At 53.8% G+C, this 19,000-nt stretch overlaps 2 protein-coding genes across 6 annotated transcripts in view; one reads left to right on the top strand and one right to left on the bottom strand.

The window, feature by feature from the left end:
• PHF21A (PHD finger protein 21A) overlaps positions 1–3,622 on the top strand; it is a gene marked incomplete at its 5' end in the record, with an annotated part of 98,157 nt that extends 94,535 nt beyond the window's left edge. For all 5 annotated transcript variants that reach the window (XM_080618872.1, XM_080618870.1, XM_080618873.1 and 2 more), the window contains one exon: positions 1,815–3,622. In XM_080618872.1, coding sequence (XP_080474998.1) covers positions 1,815–2,069 — 255 coding nt within the window. In that variant the 3' untranslated portion in view covers positions 2,070–3,622. The remainder of the gene's footprint in view (positions 1–1,814) is intronic.
• A 7,975-nt stretch (positions 3,623–11,597) lies between these two features.
• LARGE2 (LARGE xylosyl- and glucuronyltransferase 2) lies at positions 11,598–18,147 on the bottom strand. The gene is made up of 14 exons (XM_080618724.1): positions 18,045–18,147; positions 17,524–17,780; positions 17,057–17,139; positions 16,704–16,827; positions 16,059–16,230; positions 15,840–15,944; positions 15,547–15,659; positions 15,312–15,437; positions 15,055–15,210; positions 14,774–14,937; positions 14,266–14,544; positions 13,804–13,950; positions 13,235–13,430; positions 11,598–13,154 (listed from the first exon to the last, which is right to left on the bottom strand). The coding sequence occupies exons 1-14, from the start codon at positions 18,142–18,144 to the stop codon at positions 12,957–12,959; spliced, it is 2,220 nt and encodes a 739-aa protein (XP_080474850.1). The 5' UTR covers positions 18,145–18,147; the 3' UTR covers positions 11,598–12,956.
• Positions 18,148–19,000: the final 853 nt, after the last annotated feature.

Below are 19,000 nucleotides of genomic sequence, written 5' to 3'. Positions count from 1 at the left end.
CCAGAATGCAGAGGGAAAACTGTAGAGTGACTCCATGTACGAGAGCTTTCTTCCACTGGATTTACTGAGAATTGAGTGAGCACTTTCCTTTGCTTTTTAGGACTTCGGGGAGCAGGAATGAAATACAGACACATACACTGAGTCATTTATACCTGATCCATGCTGACCATATATTGTACATACAGTGCCCAATAAATATCAGCAGATGACAAACATGACCCAGAGCACTATGGTTTGTGGGCACTAGATGAAGTCAAATTCTCCAGTGTCTTATTACCTCAATAACAATGGTTGGGCCTCTGTGTGTAATAAGATTTACAGACTTGGTGTGTTTTCTAGACCTTGCTAATACAGAAGTGACCATTTCCTCATGACTGACTTTCAGGCTCTTGACGTGTTTCCTTGGCAGTTAGCAGCTGGACACTGTACATGCATCTGCATAATATTAATTAGATAATGTCATATTTGAATCAGAAGTTGTAGTTTCCACCTTAGTTTATCACAGTAGTTGGAGCATACATCTTAAGTTGCTCTCTCTTCTCACCTTAATACGCAAATCAGGCTCTTGAGTTGCCAGTGTAAAGTTGGAGCCGTTCACTTCAATCTCTCGTGTGGCAGCATCTGTAAGGCTGGGTACATGAGTACAGACTTTTTAAATACAGACACACTTCCTGGTCTATCTGTCTTTGCCTGTTAGAACAACAGTAAGTGTCCCATGTTCATAGACCCGTAAATGCTGAGGATACAAATAAAATGATCGTCAGCAAAAAAGTGGTGAGAGGTGCTGGGCAAAAGTTCTTTAGACTGTCACCTTCTGGTTAGCAGTGGCTGGGCATAACCTGAGCAGCCCTAGAGCACCAGCACTGTTCCTCAGTGATGTACCCAGGCAGATGGAAGCCCTTAACACGAGGGGATTAACAGTAGGTAAGGAGAGTGGTTTATTTTGTATGATCAATTTATTGTTTATACTTTCATTGGTACTGTCCAAAAAGACACATTAGCTCTACATTTTGTGGCGTTTTTATGCAGCCATGAGCTGTGGGTAAAAATAGTAAAGCTGAAACCATCAGGGTCTGGAGATCAGTATAAAGAGGTTTAAAAAATGCAGGGAGGTTGCAATCTCTATGTAAGAACCTGAATGTTACAGACACCATCTCCTCCTTTCTGAGAGTTTTAAAATCAAGATGCAAGCAGTTTTTCACCCTTGAAACACCATTTGTGGGCTTTTTTATCTTACCCTGACTCTTCACTGAGGAGCTAGCTAGGTTACTACCCCTTCTCAAAGAAAGAAGTGGCCACAAAATAAGGTTTTCAAGTGAGGAAGGGCTTGTTTTTCTTTTCAAGTGCCCCTTTATTTATTGAGAGGAGGAAGTGGTGTTCCTGCTAAAATGTATGTGAAAGCAAAGGCTGTATCCATTAGCAGCATGCACACACAGTCAGCAGTCAGCTGCAGGAGGATGCCTGAGTTTGCAGATCTGAGCTAAAGAAATTTCAGCAACTAATAGAAAAAATAGTAAGAACATATAATTGGAAGTTTCCCTTCAGAAGGAACACAAAAGGATGGAGCTGTCTGTGTTCATTTGCAGAACACCTTGGGATGAAAGGGGGCCATACCAGGTGAGACCAGCTTGCACATACGAATTCTCTTGTGAACACAGCCCTGAGATTCTTTTTCTTCTAGGCTGGGAAAGTGGAATTGTAGCTGCAGCCTTTTCTTTGTACTGAAGATTTAAATCTTTGAATCTCATATTCCTTCTTTTGCCTTCTTTTGTTCGTAAGCTTGAACTTATTACTGCTTTTCTGTCTCACTGCAGAAATGCATGGAAATGAAGAATACCATCCTTGCAAAACAAAAGGAGATGCACAGCTCCTTGGACAAGGTAAAACAGCTGATCCGCCTCATCCAAGGCATCGACCTTTCAAAACCCATAAACTCTGAGGTCAATTCAGTAGCCATCTCCAACGGCATGGACTCCACTAACAATACTAATGCTGCCACCTCCACCTTAGCCCCCTCCCCTTCCCAGAGCTGCATGGTGAACTGTAACAAGGGCGATGAGACTAAATAACACAGTGAAGTTAAAGAAGGAGCCAAGGGAGGTGGCGGCGAGGAGGAAGAGCAAAATAACGAAAACTCTAGTAAAGCAAAACTGGATTTCTTCTGGAAAGTGCAGAATTCTTTAGTTCTTTGGTTCCAGAGAGAGCGTGAAGATGCTTGTGCCAGGCGGCACCGGAGTTTGCCAATTGATCCTTCTTATTCTGTGTGTACATGCAAAGTTTGGATCATGTTACATGAATAGTGCCAGCTGGGGGTTCTTTGCCAGCACCATGCCAAGTGAAATAATATATTTACTCTCTCTATATTTTACACCAGTGTGTGCCTGCAGCAGCCTCCACAGCCACTATAGGTTTGTTTTATTTTTGTTCGGGGTGAGGAGCAGGGATGAGGGAGGAGAGCAGGTTTCAAATCCTTATTTGCAGAACAGTTTGTTTAGCTAGGGGAAAACAAAAACAAATCCAAAGAGCCTGTGGGCTTTTCCTGTTTCTAAACTCTCAGTACTATTAAACCAAAAAATACCAGAAATATAAATTATCAAATCCCAGTGCCCAGAAGGGACAAGTCTATCAAATAAGCAGTATTTACTATTGTTTAGACAGGAGATATACAAAAGGAAAGGAGATGGACTTTTCACTGAGTAACCAGCACATGCACAGGCTGAGGATCTACTGTCCCAACAGCTTTGGGTTAATCCTAATTCTTCACATTAAACAAGACATGCTTTGCAGAATTGGTTTGGGTCCTCACACTCATCCAGAAAGCCTATGTTGGGAATGGGAAAACAAAAGGGCCGGAATCCAGGGTCAGCTTGGAGCATTGGATGGAGGTGTCCCAAGAGAAAATGTGCATCGATTACTTGAAAATGAGATTCCAACCCTTTTCTATATTTATAAACAACAAAGGTATCCTGAACAAAGTAGCACATGACCCAGATGTGTGAACTGAACAGAGAAATGTCCTTTTCTTTCACTTCCTTTCTCTTCTTTTGGTAACAAGAACTAAATAAGGAATAGAAAAGCTGTTTTTCAGGCTGACAGTCTAATTAAAGAGGTAGATGGGACCTTGCATGGTATAGATTAGAAGTAATAGTGTCAGTGAGATACAGTGAGTCTTTGTGAGTCCTTGTGTCATCGTTTTGGGCACTGTTTTTTTATGCAAGGGCAAAATCTTTGTATCTGGGGGAAAAAAAAAAACAAACAACTTTTTTAAATTAAAAAGGAAAATAAAAGCTATTGAGGTCTTCCTAGTGTTACTTCAAATGAGATCAAGGTAAGAAACATTGTAAAAAAGAAAAAAACCTACAAAAGTGCTATTTGTTTCCTAAACAAGTGATTTCTATTAAAAAGGTGTCAGAACTGGAGAAAATGCTGTGTCCTTAGAATTTTTTAACACAGACTTTGCTTCTTTATGATGACATTCTGCTGTGTTTGTGTTTTAAAATCCAATGGGACAGTTTCCATAGCTTATGTACCATCCATGCCACTGGCTAAACTCTAACGAGGATCCGATCCTGCTGTGCTGCATCTCGCCCCACCTGGAGGATCTGCCAGGCTTGTCTCTGCTGTTGCCATTTCTCCCCCATTCTTTCCTGTGTTTGTAACCCAGAGAAGAGCATTTGGCAGTGTGCTCGGGTAAGGCTTTTATAGTTCTGTGATATGGACCGATCAGAACTTGAGAATGAGAGACAGCGAGTTGGTTGGACCTAAATCACCTTCTGACACATCCTGTTGTTTAAGCTCATCTCTTATGTATAATCTTTTCACTCTGGATAGCAGAGCTTGCCTTGTGCTTCCTATTATTATGGGCTCTGTCTCAGTTTAGAGTGCAGGTTCTGGTCGCTTAGGGTTGTGTCCCAGAGCTGCCTCATTTCACTACTGCGTGTAAACACTTGGGGCAAGCCCTGTTTCCACTGGAAGGACTGGGAAAACTCCCTTTACTTCCAGTAGGAGCAGAGTTGAGCCACTACAGACACAACGTGAGTCCCTGGTGTAGTGCCCTTGAGAGCATGCGCTGGGTGGCGAGGCAGGGCTGTTCCTAGTGGAAGATAGAAAAGCTTTGGATTTCAAGGATGCATTTCTGAGCAAGAGGGGGTGAATACTCTAGACACTAAATAGCCTGAGAGAGTCTCTTTGCTGCCAAGTATGCTTCTGTGGGATTCGTGGAGCTGTTTTCTTTGCTCTCCTTTAGGATGCCCTTCTGCTCCTTAAGGACTGTTGCTCCTCCTGTAGGAGCGTGCGCTATTTTTAGCCCTGAGCTCAGAACTGATATCCCGAGTTCTCACATTTGTCTGTAGTTGGGAAAGTGACTCTTAGGTGCAGTTCTTAGCTGAGCCTGTGATAACCTTGACGCTCTCTTTTGATGTTTGAGTTCTGTTCTGGAGCTGGCAGAGCTGGAAGGCAAAGTTAGCTCGAGTGGCAGGGAGACAGGCCGGTGATGTCAAAACTGATCAAACTAAAAATGGCTTTGCATCAACTTAGTCACCAGTGGGGGGCATTCCTATAGGGCAGCACTGGCCCAGCAACCCATAGCATTGAAACAAAGGACTGAGCATTGCAAGGCATGGAGAGAAAAGCCAAACTGAATTTTAGCCTTCTTTCTTTAGAAAGCCAGTGACTTAATGGCCTGGAGAAACTGCCTGTTTGGCCAGGTTGTTCTCTACAGTTGGCCACTTGGGTAACTCTTAACATCATCTTCTGAAGCATTGAGTATGTTCCTGGTAAGAGGCAGTAAGGATAGGTGCACTGTCTTGATGGTTCTCATGTTCTTGTTTCTGGTGTTAGCTTCTGAGCTCACTTGGAAGCACTTGCGCTATTTGGGGGTAGCAGCTATGCCTGGAGCCTGGAAAGTCCTTCTGGTTTTATTTGCCAATTCAAGAAAGGATAGAAGCAAAATTCATATGTAAATGTGAGCACAGTTAACCAGCCAGGAGATGTTGAAACAGGAATTACTGCTTTTCTGAGGCATCTGCTTGTCTCCAGCATCAGAGTAGATAAAGTATAGACTTTTATGTCCCTTTTGTTACAGCGTTTGTGTTCCAGACTGTTAAAGGTTGCCTTTAGTTAATCATTACCAGGCAGAGAAATTATTTTAACTTAGACTTTTTGATGCTACTAGCTAGTTCTGCCTCTCTCTGGCTGTTTGGATGCTTTTCCTCCTGGCTCTGCAGCTGTATCAGTCAGTAGGCAAGGAGCATTCCCAGCATTGCCACTGGCAGTGATGCTGCCACATAGACAGGAGTAATTTGGGGTTATCTCTGCCCAATTAGCAGCAATGGGGTAGAAGGGGAATTGGCATTTGCTAAATACAGAAGAAAATGGGAGTTTTCTGGCAGTTGTAAGAGGTTCCAATCAAGGGAGAAATCTAAACTCATTGACAGCTTAAAGCTCAGGTTTGTCTCCTGGGTTTGGATTGGTTTGTTTTCTTGCTCCTGTAATACCTGACATAGAGTGAGTTTGGAATAAAACTTGTGGTGTTTTGCATTTCCAAGTCACCATCAAGATATTAACTAATTCTTATGTCATTGCCTGTCATTGGTGGGAAATAAGTAGCTTTTAAATCTCTCTTATAAAGGAGGAGATGAGACCACAGAGGAAGCTCATGTTGGAGCCGGTCCTGGCTCTCAGCCCAGTGCTAAGGGCTTTAAGAAGTCACCCTGCTGCCTTGCTCAGAAATGGAGTAAGGACTGCAGAAGCGGTTTCTTCCTTCTCCTTGCAATCTCTTATTTAACCAGCTGGAAGGGTGCCTTGTGGTCAGAGGGGGAAAGGGACCAGGAGACCTGGCGAGAAGAATTAGTGTTATCATTAGTAAGCTCATGGCCTTTGCATGGGGCCAACAGTGGTTTTAGTGCTGCACAAAGCCCAGCAAAGGCAATGCTTCTAGGGCTGATTGAGTGGCAGGTAGGGTGAGCAGCACGGGTGATTCTGGGAGGACATCGTTAGCCAGGAGCTACCACGTTAGTAGGATGAACTAATGGTTTGCTTGAGCAAAACAAGGGCTTTGTTGCAGCAAGTGTGTGTCGGTGGGGATATGGGTTAAAAGCTGCTAACTTAGAAACTGAAGAGGTGATAATTTATGGGCAGATCTGTTGGTTTTGCCATTGGCAGGGAACCCAATATTGTATGTTATCCTTCCTGGCTGACCAGGCTTTAGAAAGCCAATCTGCATTCCAGCTGTCTAGAAACATGAACCCCAATTCTGACCTCCTTGGCTTCAAATCATCTTCTTCCCTGTACCATTGCAGAGACAGCCCTGAAAAGCAGCATAGCCAGCATTCAGGAGGACCCAGAGTGAAACCTCCCTCTTAGCCCCATCAATACGGGAGTGAACTCTGGAATCCGCATCCTTCCCATGTGGATCCAAAAGAAACTAGCGGTGAATTTGCAGTGCACGTTTCTCATTTCCCCCAGCTGGGTTGCACCCTGCCCTCTCTTTGTTTCTGAAGCACTGATGGCGAATGCATGGTTTTTAATGACACATCTTTGTAAGGTACCGTATTGAGATGTCAAACCAAAACTCACTCTCTTACTGGGGCCTCCCCCCGCGAGCTGCTCAGATAACCACTGAAGCACTGGTGTTACACTTCCTTGTGGACCATGCCCCCTTGGGCAGAATCTGTTGTGTCTTTTCAGAACTGTTTTGACCCATCTTCACCTCCGTTTGTCCTCCCTTTGGGATTCTGACGTTCAGCCTTGCTGGGTTACTGCAGAGAGTATGTACAAGAGTCAGGAACCTGGAGAAAGAGGAGGATGTTCTGTCGTGCAGCTAATTCATTTGGCACTTAGGCTTGCCTGGCCAACAAACTACCTCAGCAAAGGCCATTCCCAAGCGCTCTGTGGATCCTGTAGTTTATGGCATTCGGAAGGCAAAAGGTCTCCAGAGAACCCTGCCAACAGGGTTCTGGTCTCTGAGGGCCTCACAGTGACACTGTTGGATCCTTGTTGTCAATGGTCAGACCTGGGCCAGGGAATGCCCTAAAACCCAGGTGGGATCAGGAGAACACCAGAGCTGCAGACATCTTGTCTCCAGGTTATTGCCGTCTTACTCAGATCCTCCTTTAAGCCTCAGTCCTGTTTGTAACACCTACAGAATGGAATGTAATACTTGAAAACTATGACTCTATCCTTTACCTTTAGCTCCCATTTTCCTCCATGTTTCTCTTTTATCTGGGACACGAACTTTCTGCATCATTGTGTCTTGTATAGGCTGAGCACATAGTTGAAACTTGCCAATAAAGAGAATTATTTATACCATGCACTGGTAAGCTTGGTAATTACAGAGCCATCAAAAGACAAACACCTCTCCCGGAGGTTCATTTAAGATGCGGGCTTGTCTCAGAAAACCAAGACCTTACCTGTGTGAGGGTCTGTGTATCCCAGGTCAGTATTACTGACCTGCTGAGGAGGGAGTGGTAAATAGGCTCCTTGAGAGCATCGGTGCTGTGCCAGGCCCTGGTGTAGCGATGAGAGCAGCCAGGACAGGGCTTCTTCTCTCCCCAGGCCAGAGGTGGGTGCTGCAGGCATAAAGGAAAGGAGCCTGAAAAGCAAGAGCAGTGAGACGGGGAATAGGGCTGGAGATGGGAGAAAGGAAGAAAGGAAGCAAGAAGATCAAAGGACATGAAGGTTATATGGGGTAAAGCAGCGCAGAGAGAAGAAATGGGAAGAGATGAGAAGGAGGGAAAGTGAGGGTAGGAAAAATCTGGGAGTGAAACAGGGCTCCCTTGTGAGAAGATACATAGTGCTGCAGTTACAGGGCTTGGAAATGCAGCGGGAAGACCAGAACTAAAAAGGTCTCTGGCCCGCCTGGATTTCTGACCAGGGTTGGTCTGTATTCCTAAAGCACCAAGTGTGGTGGGAGGAAAGAGCTGCTCAGTGAAGCAGCGGGCACCAAGTCATCCTTCACTCTCCTGCCATCATCCCATCCTGACAGTGCTTTTCTGTACCACAGCATGGGATAAGGCAGATTGAGCAGACCTGGGAGCAGCCAGAGCCTGCTCCAGTCTGGAGCACATTAAGTAACAATGGTCTTGGCTGGAATTACTCCCAAGACTTGCGGAAGGTCCCGCTCTGCCAATGTGGCTCCACCTCCCTGGTTCAAGTGCCACCATCACCAGCCTGGTTGAAACCAGTGCCAGCTCCGGAGGTCCTGGGTCCCGGTGAGTGGAGGAGGTGATGCTGGGCAGGACTTGGGTACTCCTCAGCCATCCCACGGAGGATCTGTCCATGGGGATTCCTGCCCTCCTGCCTGTCACATCCAGCAGTTCTGTGCCAAGCCCACTCTGTGCAGCGATGCCTCCCTGTTTCCTTAGCGTCTGGTTTCTTTAGGGGCAGAGGGGCACCTCGCAGTGCACCCAGACATGGGTAAGTTCAGCACAACCCTTGAGGAGCTGAGGGCCTGCAGCCCATGGGCACCCTCCTGGGAGAGCGGCTGTGCCGGCTGTCCTGTGTAACCAGCGAGTACGCTCCGTGTCTGTTCTTCTTCACCCTGTGCTATCCAAGAGATGTCAAGGGCTTCAAACAGCCCAGTTCCTGCCCTAGGAAGGAAGAAGTGCTTAAGGGCATGTTTACTATTAGGAGTGCCTGGAGCACTCACAGGTCTTGTAAGCTTGGCTCGCACTGTCCTGGGTGGAGAGGTGGTAGGGAAAGGCAGCAGCAGCAGTGAGTACTGTGCTCTGTTGATCTGCTGCTGCTGCTGCTCAGTTTTCACGCTGAGGAATTTCCATCCTTTTTCCCTAAATTCACCCTGGCAAATGCAGACTTTGACCCATCCCTGCCCCCTTTGGTCACCTGCCGCCCTCTAGCCATGGTGTTGGAAAAGAAACTGAGATTGTGCTTTGAGAAAGCCCTTTTCTTAGTGAGCAACCGGGATGGCCTTGAGGTGCCTGAGGCTGTGGCTTCGGCAGGTCCCGCACTGGCGCAGGGCTGTGTTCAGTGGCCAGCCTGGATGTGGGATCTCCAGCACTGAGGAGGTCGCTGTGCATGGAACAAGCAAGGGCAGGGGCTCCCCTTGCTCCTTGGATGAGGTGGGACATGCCAAAGCTGAGAGGGAAGGTGCTTATTGAATGAAGACAGACAGAAACCCCTCCGTGCCTCCATTCCCCTCCATAGAGCAGGTACCGGCAGTCGTGACGCTGCAGGAGCTGCTCATGGGCTGCAGGCAGTGGGAGCAGACACAAAGCAGAGGCACAGGCGTGCTCCGTGTTGGGTGCCGCAGGAGGCTGCGTGTTCCTGCTTGCCCTGGGCTGATGTGGAATGTCAAACCAGTCTCATGCGTTTCCCCATCACTGGCATCAAAAGAGCGATCGATTCTAGGGGCAGGAGCAGCGCCTTACCCAGCTCCCTTACAGCAGGTGCGTTGTCCCCGAGTCACCCCTGATGCTGTGTGTGCCAGGCAGCCGAGGCTCTCCTTAAGGAAGGGTTTGCACCACGTAAGCTCCTGTAGCCCCACACAACCAGAGCCAGCAGGAGCCGTGTCCCAGGAGCTGCTTCACACCAGTTATAGCTGCAGGGCCCCCCAGGCACCCTCCAACACTGGCAGAGGCGTCCTGGCCGCCTCTCACAGTCCCTCAGAAGCAGAGCACAGGTTGCAAACTGCATTAAAGGATAAAGCAAGTACTGGGGAGCTGGGGGGACACTGCTTGTGCCAACTGCGGAGGCTCCCGCTGCATCAACAGCAGTGGAAGCTGTGGTGCAGGGACGTGGTGCTGAGCTCTGCTTGCCTGGCAAGCCTGGTGCAGCTCCCCACGCAGTGTGTTGTGTTTTGGGGGCTGACCGGCTCTAACCTACAAACACCCACTGTGTCTTCAGCTGAGGGTTGACACCAGCTCTGCTTGTTTGGAGAGAACACTCAGGCCTAAATCGCTGCATCTCAGTAGACTCATTGATATGATCACGCCTGATGTGCTTCATCCTGTCCCCACACATCCCAAACCGGAGCTGTAAAGTGGGAATCCTGGCTTGGGATGGGACCAGGAGCTGGTGCTGGAGAGCACCATGTCCGAGCCCTGGTCCCTCCCCAGCCTGCCCGACTCCTCTGGGTTCTTTAGGTGAGGAGCCCCCAGCCCCAGGCCTGGTGCTATGAGAGCTATGGTGTAAAACACCTTGTCTGGCTGGTGCTGCTGTGCTGTCACAGACTCACACCATGAGCACACTCATGAGCTGGTTTGGGGCTTCTATCTCTATTGTTTTTAGCCTGATGCTCACAGTGCTCCGCAGTCTCTTTGCTGCCTTCGGGCCCCTTGTGGTGTCAGGTTTGGTACAGACGTGTTTAGATTTTAGTAAACTATACTGGGGGGGATGGGGACAGAGCATCTGATCAATTTGTATTTATTTATTTTGCCACTTTACTAAATAAACCACAATCAAACCTCTCGTCTCCTCAGCTCTGTGTACCAGGCGGGGGCAGCGGGGCCAGGGGCACAGGGGATGGTGCCCGTAGGACATTTCAGTGTGGCTCTGTGCAATGGCTGCGGCACCTCTGGCTCCAGCCTTGCTCTCCGCGCAGGGAGAAGGGTGCTGCGTTAGTAGAAATGAATTTGGCTCGAGCAGGGGCTGTGCTGGGTAAAGAACATCCCTGGGTAACGAAAACCGGACTCAGTGGTTGCCTCCCGCTGATGCCGCCCGGCAGAGGGCACATGGAGACCGACACTGGGTCTGCTCCGGGTACCTGCGTCCTTGGAGGCACGTTTTGGGCTCAGGACTGTGCAGGCTGGGAAGGATTAGGTGGAAACGATGGCGCCCAGTCCTGCTGCTGCAGGCACAGCAGTGCCCCTTCCAGAGCACCCCCAGAGACACCGGTTCTGTACCCACCAATCACTGAAGAAACACCAGCTCCATCCCAGCGCTGCTCCACCACTGTGTCACCAGCAGTGAGCAGGTTCAGCTACCATCTAGAGCTGATCTAAACCTGTCCGGGTGCTCAGTGCAGAAGCAAAGCCATTCTGGTGAGCATTGGCTGTGTTCAACAAAAGCTGTCTGCTATGGGCTGCTCGGGTGGAGCTGCGCCCGTCTTCACTGGTGAGCAAAGCCTTCCCAAATAAAGCCTCAACAACTCGCTCCTGGCACGCTACCCTCCTCCTCCTCCCTGCAGATGTGAGGCAGGCGGCTCGTGTGAGGGCCAGTTTTGACTCCCAAGTCTTGCAGTGTGCGAGCCCTGGCTTGGTCCTGCTGCCTGCGTTGTGGATGGAGCTGGGTGCCTGTCCCCAATGGTGGGCAAACAGAAGGTCCTGCCTGGCACAGTGGTCTTGGGGGTGAGCCACAGCACCACCGAAGGAACCGTATCTCTTGTACTTGGGTGTGATTAAACTGACACCTGCCTCAGCCATGAGGTACCAGCCAGAAAGGGAAAAGGCTTCAAACACACCAGGCAGAGTGAGCCCAGGGATGCTCTTCCTCGGCTGCATTGCTCTCCTCCTGCCGCCTTCCCTCCAGGACACTCAGCAGGCTCCCAGCATTCGGACGGAATAACCAGGCAGCTCCAACAGGGACGTGAAAAAAGAATAAAAAAGCTTTAATTTAAAAATTAAATTAAAAAGAGAGACTCAGCAAGAGGCGCTTGTGCCCTTCCCACAGCCTGGGTACGGCTCCCACTGCGGACGGAAACCCTCACCCCTGCACAGAGCTGGCTCCTGCAGCCCACAGCAACGCTAAGGAGAGAAGAGCAGAGACTGCAGCAGCAACGGGCCTGGAGAGCCTCCAGGGCCACCGGCAGAATCATCCAGGAGGAAGAAAGGATTAAACCCACCCCCGGGCACCCCGAATCGGTTAATTCTGAGGAGGAAAGTACTGAATAACTTAAATAGCGTGAGGAAAGCGACGCATCCTCTGTGCTCCAGTGTGTGACAGAGGTGAGCAGTGCCCACGGCACGGGGATCCGCCACGGTCGTGTCCAGTGTCAGCCACATCCCTGATTGTCGATGGCAACGTCTGCGCTGCCCAGAGCTGGGGGGAGCAGGGGGGGCCCTGCCATGGATGTCTCCAGTGTGAGCTGGCCCATGAGGCTGGTTCACAGCCCTGCCCTGCGGGGCACTGGCAGCGCCGGCACGGCTGCTCCCACTGCTGGGACAGCAGAGAGCTCATCCTGCTCTGTGTGACTCCCGCACCACCAGTGCTGGGCCAGCTCCGCTGTCGGCATCCGTACAGATGGGAACACCACTATTTTGCCCTGTTAACCAGCCAGCCTTGATCCGGCCTTGGAGTCACCACAATTCCTGGTTCTCCCTGGCCCCACCTCCCAGGGATTTGGGAGGCTTCACAATCCTACAATGGTTTGGGTTGGAAGGGACCTTAAAGCTCATCCAGTTCCAACCCCTGCCCCGGGCAGGGACACCTTCCACTGGAGCAGGGTGCTCCAAGCCCCTGTGTCCAACCTGGCCTTGAGCACTGCCAGGGATGGGGCAGCCACAGCTTCTCTGGGCACCCTGTGCCAGTGCCTCACCTCGGAGCCTGCTCCACCAAGGATGCAGAATGATGCTCTACAACCTTGTCTCCCCCTTATCAAAGCCCTGGAGGGGTGTGCGGAGGATTGGGACCTGGAACCACAGACCAGAGGGTGCAGGGTAAGGTAAAGCTCCCAGGCCTCAAAGGTGAGGTGAGCTAAGGAAAGCTGGGAATCCACATCTGCTACAACAGCGGAGGGAGGACACCCATTGCTCCCCTGGTCCCTGGCATGGGGAGGTTCCTTCTGCTGCTCCAAACCCCTTGGATGCACTGCAGCAGCGTGGCCTGCAGGCACTGCCTTGTTCCCACAGCTGGCATCTCCCATCTCATCTACAGGCACCCCTGTGCTGGGCTGAAGAGGCTGTGCGGCAGCTCTGTTCCTGTAGTGAGCCGGGGCAGAGGGAATCCCAGCACCTTCCCATCTCCAGCGTGCTGCTGTCACCCCGTGCCCCCGTCCCCGGGCATCACAGGCTCCGCTCAGCAGTGAGGTATTTGAGCGCGGCAGCCCCATAGCGCCGTGACAGGTCCTGGTGGAACTCCTCCCGCAGCGTCTGGAGGCAGCTCCGGTAGCCTGCGCTCAGGCGGAACTTGGAGATGTCGAAGCTGGGGGCATGGGGCATGTGGATCATGAAGGCGTTGGGCAGGACCAGCAGCTCGTACTCCTGGGGGCAGAGCACGGGGTCAGCATCGGGTTGGTGGCACCAACACATCTCTGGCCCCCGCAACCCCCAGCGTCACCCACCTGCGCATCCAGCTCCATGATGTGCGACACCTTGTTCCAGCCGAAGCCCACGAACCTCTGGTCGTACTTGGGGCAGTCTCGCCTCACTACAACGTAAGGCTCGAAGTCCGGCTGCCAGGCCACGCGGTACGGCACCGTGGCCGTCCGCCACTTGGCATAGTCCGTTGGGGCATGGCCTTTTGGCCACACGTGGTACCTGTGGGGAGAGATGGGAATGAGGGGCAGGCAGAGGAGCCTCTGAGCCGCCTGCCCCACAGGCCGAAGGGTACAAAAGTGCCTTCTACTGCGTATTAAACAGGGGAAGTTTAGATTGGATCTAAGGAAGAAATTCTTTACTGTGAGGGTGCTGAGGCACTGGAATGGGTTGCCCAAGGAGGCTGTGAATGCTCCATCCCTGGTGGTGTTCAAGGCCAGGTTGGACAGAGCCTTGGGTGTCATGGTTCAGTGTGAGGTGTCCCTGCCCATGGCAGGGGGGTTGGAACTGGATGATCTTAAGGTCCTTTCCAACCCTAACTATTCTATGATTCTATGATAGCCCCGAAGGACAGCAGAACAGCACTGGTCCCTACCTGAAGGTGTAGAGGGAGCCCATGTCCAGCATGGAGAGCAGCTCTGCTTTGGATTTGGGGAAGGTTAGGCGGTAGTGCAGGGTCTCAAACGCCGGCACGATGAGAGCTGCCTTCCTCTGGGGCAGCTCCAGCTGCTGGATGGAGTTCCTATGGTGGCAGTGGGAAGGGTGTGAGGTCTCCCTGGCTGTGAGTCATGGTCACAGCCCCTTTCCTCAGCCCCTCCAGCCTGCCCACTGCTCCAGGAGAGCATTAATAGGTTTGAACACTGTGTAGTGTGAGGCAGGAGGAACGGGGCAGCCCTCACAGCTCCAGCTCCTTCATCCACTGATGTCTGATGAAAGCAAGGGCAGGACCCCAAGGCTGAGCACAAAGGAAACAGTTTCTATATGTTGAGAACTGCTGCCCAGGGCAATTCCTGGTGCTTGGGGAGCCCAAGCAAGACCCATCCAGAGAAAGCCTTACCTGAGGTATTCGTAGAGGCCATACATAGGCAGGAAGTCAATGTCGGTGAGGAAGACGTATGGCGTCTGCGTGTTGGCCAAGGCCACGTTGCGCAGGAGGTTGATGGGGTAGAACTGCCCCTCCTTGTACACGATGTGGTAGGCGACGTTGCGGCGGGCGCTCAGCACCTCCGAAGCCTGGGCATAGCGCAGGAACTGCTGAGCCTCCGCGTCCGACATGTACAGCGCCAGGCTGATGGGGCCGGCCCAGTGCTTGCAGATGGCCTCCAGCATCTGTAACCTGCGAAGCAGAGGGCACTGCCCTGCGTCTCCTGGGGCAGACTGGGTGTCTGCCAGTGAGATCCATGCCAGCCAGTGCAGGGGAGAGCGGGAGGAGTTGCTGCTCCCAGCTCAGGGTGTGGAGGGTGAAGAACCCATGTCTGGAGACCCTTGGTAGCCCCCAAGCTGTTGAGGCTCTCCAGAGAAGCGGAGGCAGGAGGTGAGCTCCCACCAGCCCCACCAGCAAGTACCTGTCCATGGAGAGCTGTGCCACGAGGGTGACATCGGTGGGGTTGAGAAGGGCCAGGAAATCATACTGCAGGAAGAAGAGGTGGACGCGGTGCTGCGTGAGGTACTGCTGCCGGAAGTCATAGCAGGGATCGTCCTCATCCAGCTCCTCCAGCGCCTGCTGCAGCTGCAACGCCATGAAGGTGAGGGGGATCCGCAGCCCCACGGGGAGCTGGGGCGGCTACGCGGGGTCTGTGTCCACCCCGTGCTCTGGGGCTGGGGGGCAGAGCTGCCGCCACCTCACCTGGTCGCTGGGCGCGCTGGGCAGGCTGGCGCAGCCGAAGAGCTCCCTGCGCAGCAGGTTCCCGTCGTACTCCAGGAAGGTCAGGTAGAGGTTGCGGAAGAACTCCACGTGCTTGTTCTTCACCCGCAGCTTCTTGGGCGAGTTCCAGTGGATCACCTGAGGGCGGCACAGGGGGAGTCAGCAGCACCCAGTGCTCCCCAAGACCCCGTCCCAGTGCCTGCGCTGTCCTTCAGAGCCTCCCCAGGAAACCCACACACCTTGAGATCCGAGAGCTCGGTGTAGCACTGCTCCGAGCGGGTGTGATCAGAGAGCTGCACGTTCCAGAAGCAGGGGAGCCGGTACACCAGGGACGGGTCCTGCTTGATCACTGCGTTAAAGATGTCCTAGGAGGGAGAACGGCGCAGGGGGCTGAGGAAGGCAGCATGGCTCCCCATCCCTGTGCCAGCAGTGGGAACGCACCGGGGCCAACCACCCCAGAGGAAGGCCCGTTACCTGGTCAGCCAGCGATGTGGAGAGCATGCTCATGAGCTCCCGCTCCGCCGTCAGCCGCCACATCTGCTCCCAGCCCAGGCGACGCAGGCGGTCGAGCAGGAGCAGAATCACCCCTGGGTGCCGGGGAGGAGGGTGCTGGGTCACCGAGGAGCGCCTGGCACAGCAGCCTGCATGCCCTCGGCCCCTGGGACATGCCCAGCACTCTCCTGCCTCACTTCAGCCTTCCCCATCCTCCCCATGCCAAGCGCTGCCTCAGCTGGATGTGACCATCGCACCCCGGCAGCCACACTCACCCGTGTTGAAGCCACGGCCCAGGGCTGGCCACGGTTTGTGGTTTTTCCACAGGTTGCCCAAGTACCAGTCGCTTTGGTTCTCCACCAGCCCAATGACCTGCTTGTCTGAGGAAACAGAGGGACGTGATGCTGTCTTGCTGTAGGTTCAGGCGCCCAGGCAAACCCACTGCGCCGGTGCTGTGGCAGATGGGGGCCCAGCACCCAGGGCCCTGTCCTCACCAGAAAACTTCCCAAAGACAGCCCAGAGCTCAGCAATGTCAGTGGCAAAGGTGATGTCGGTGTCCAAGACGATGACCTTGGAGAGGTTGGAGGGCAGCGCCTTGGTAAGCGTCAGCTTCATCAGCCCGTAGATGCCGGAGTAGTGCTTGTTGGGGATCCAGGACACCTCCGGCTGCAAGGTGACATGGCCTCAGGGCTGGGCATGGTCATGCCCTTGCCCTGCCCGGGCAGCATGGCTCTGTGTGCCCAGCACCCTGTGCAAAGGCCAGCAGAGAGGCACAAGGGACCTGTGCTGCCAGCCCAGCCTGGAGCATCTCCAGGGGCACCACTGGCAGCCTCCAGGTGCTTGCAGACTGCATCCCCTTTTCCTTTGCTCTCACCCTTGCTTGGCCCTTCCTCAAGGCACCAGAACTCCCATCCGAACCCCAGTGTTTCAATGCTCAGTGAGGAACCCAGCTCCACCACGGAGCCACCCCTCCAGCATCAGCCCTGTGCCCCCGTTCTCAGCTGGACCAGCAACAAGTCCAGAGAGGGGAGCAGATAAGCAAGGGACCAGCAGGAAAAGAGTTAATAACCCCCCCTCCTGCTCCCCTCGGCCCTCTGAGCACTAGGCTGGGACAGGGCAAAGGGGGAATGAGTGCCTGCCTTCAAGTCATCGGCGTTGTAGAAGCTGACATGGACAGAGGGCACCATCCAGGACTGGAAGAGCGTCTGGAGGATCCGGTGAGCCACCGAGTCCGTGATGAAGTGAAAGTGGAGAGGGTTTTTCCTGCCGAGGGCAAAGCGCAGCAGCACTCAGCACCACGCATGGTCCCCATCCCTCCCACCCCTGCCAGGGGACAGACATCAGCTGAGGGGGCAGATGGGGAACGAAATCCCCCTCTGGCTCTCTAAGCAGTGGCACAGGGCGAAGAGCCCCTCTCCTGGAGCACTGCCCCCCCCCCAGCAGCTCATCTGGGAGCCCCAAGCCAGGCCTCTGGCACAGCACTTCCCCTTACCTGTGGAAGAGGATGGATTTCACCAGGGTGACCACATCCCGGCTCGCGTTGTGCCCGGCGCACACGATCGCGATGTGCAGGAGCTGCCCAGAGACAAACGGTGCCTTTTAGAGCCTGGATACCTCCCACCTTGCAGGGGCCCATCGGCTCTTCCCTATGGGCTGTGCTACAGGGAGAGACTCCATAACCCAGCCCTTCCCTTTGGAAAGGAGCTACAGATGGAGGTGGGAATCCTCTGACTCAGAAGAGGGGACTAAGGATCTGTCTGCCCGGCCTCCCCCTCTGGAGCAGCAAGACACCCTCATCCACCGACTGGGGCCCATTGAGCACCATGGAAAGCCAGATGAGCCCCCAGCACGGCCAGAGCACAGTGTGAGCAGTGCCAAGTGGGTTCACATCCACTCTAAGCCAAGGTCCCAGCCTCCCATCTGACATCCCCTATGCACCGCGCCGGTGCCATCACCCACCTCACACTTGTGCACCATCCGCTGCTTGGGGCAGGCCGTGCGGTTGCTCCTGTCAGCCCCGGGGGGGTCCCCATCCTCGGCGGAGGCCCCCCACTGCGGGCTGCCATCGCTGCCCTCCGCCTGGGCCTGGCTGAGCTGCAGGCGGAGCTGCTGGTTCTCCTCCTCCACCCGGCGCACCCGTGATGCCAGCGCCTCCCGCTCCACGTCCCGGCTCGGCTGCTCGCTCAGGCAGGGCGGCAGCAGCAGGAACCGGCCGTCTGCAGAGGGGACGTGGGGCATGTGATGGGCACAGAGCTCGGCAGGGACGGAGAACGTGTGGGTGGCGGGGCAGAGCCCCAATGGAGAGGTCCCCGCACACCCCACACGTGCCCAGCTCTGATCCCCAGGGATGCTGTGGGAATGCAGAGCTCAGATAGACCCACAGCGACTTGCATAGCCACAGAGCAACCACTCCAGGGCCCCCGCCACCCTCTGTCGTGGACTGTCCCTTGCTCTGAGGAAGGAGAGCTGCTCCCACTCACATTCGAGGCTGCCCATGAAGAGGTAGAGCCAGCAGAGGAGGATAGCCAGGGTCACCGTGGCGAGCAGCACCTTCAGCTTCATGCGCCAGGAGCGAAACATGGTGTGTCGGTGGGACACAGGCGGCGAGGATCAGGTGGGCAGCGCCAGCCCGGCTGGCCCCAGCATCCTAGAGCCTGCGAGGGACAAGGGGAGCAGAGAGTGGGGTCACCAGCAGCCCCAAAGGTGCCTCCGTATCTGCCAGCAGCACATTCCCCATCTCTGGTGGTGAGAGATGGCTTTCACCTCTCCAGCAACAGCCTCTCCTGGCTGGCACCCTCCTGCATTGTGCTGGGGCATCTGGACCATCTCAGGCTTCCCCACCACCTTATCACAGCTACAGAGCCCAAGGGGGGACCTCAAACACTCCGAGTCCTCTGAGTAATTTCATTTAGCTCTGCTCCTTGCTCCCTGCAAAGGGAAAGGGTGAAGGGCTCCCAGGGGAGCAGGGAGGCTGTGCCGGAGGGTCCCCTTCGTACTGGGTGGCCGGTCCCGGGGTGGATCCTGGCTCCTTCCAGGGGGAACTCCCGAGCCCAGCTCTGCCGCAGGCCCAACACCTCCTCCTCCTCCTCCATTCACAGCCACCTGCCCTGACAAAGTGTGGTGGAAAAACCCCACACGCTCCAGTGAAACGTGCCTCGGCCGCGGAACAGCCCATCCATAGGGAGCCCTGCCCTGGGAGACAATGACCCCCGCAAAGCAAGGCAACACCAACCTCGCTCACACAGCCCCTGCCCTCCGCACAACATCTGGAGGCTCAACAAAAGCTGCCTCCGGGATGAATGGGCCGGATTAGGGTCTAGCTCCCCCCTGCACATACCCACTGGAGCCCATTGATGTGCAGATGCCCCTGGGGCCGCCGGGCTTGGGGGCTGGGACAGGCAGGAGACAACCCCGAGCAGCCCCCGGGGCCAGGGTG

This window comes from Psittacula echo (genome assembly GCF_963264785.1).
Source record: "Psittacula echo genome assembly, chromosome: 5".
NCBI lineage: Eukaryota > Metazoa > Chordata > Aves > Psittaciformes > Psittacidae > Psittacula > Psittacula echo.
The sequence above is the reverse complement of the archived record's forward strand: the minus strand, read 5'-3'. Positions and strand labels throughout refer to the sequence as shown.

Coding starts and splice junctions, on each gene's coding strand:
- LARGE2 (XM_080618724.1), bottom strand. CDS start 18,144: ATGTTTCGCTCCTGGCGCATGAAGCTGAAGGTGCTGCTCGCCACGGTG. Junction 17,140..17,523: donor GGATGGTGCACAAGTGTGAG/GTGGGTGATGGC, acceptor GTCTCTGGGCAG/CTCCTGCACATCGCGATCGT. Junction 13,431..13,803: donor GGCTCCCTCTACACCTTCAG/GTAGGGACCAGT, acceptor CTCTCCCCACAG/GTACCACGTGTGGCCAAAAG.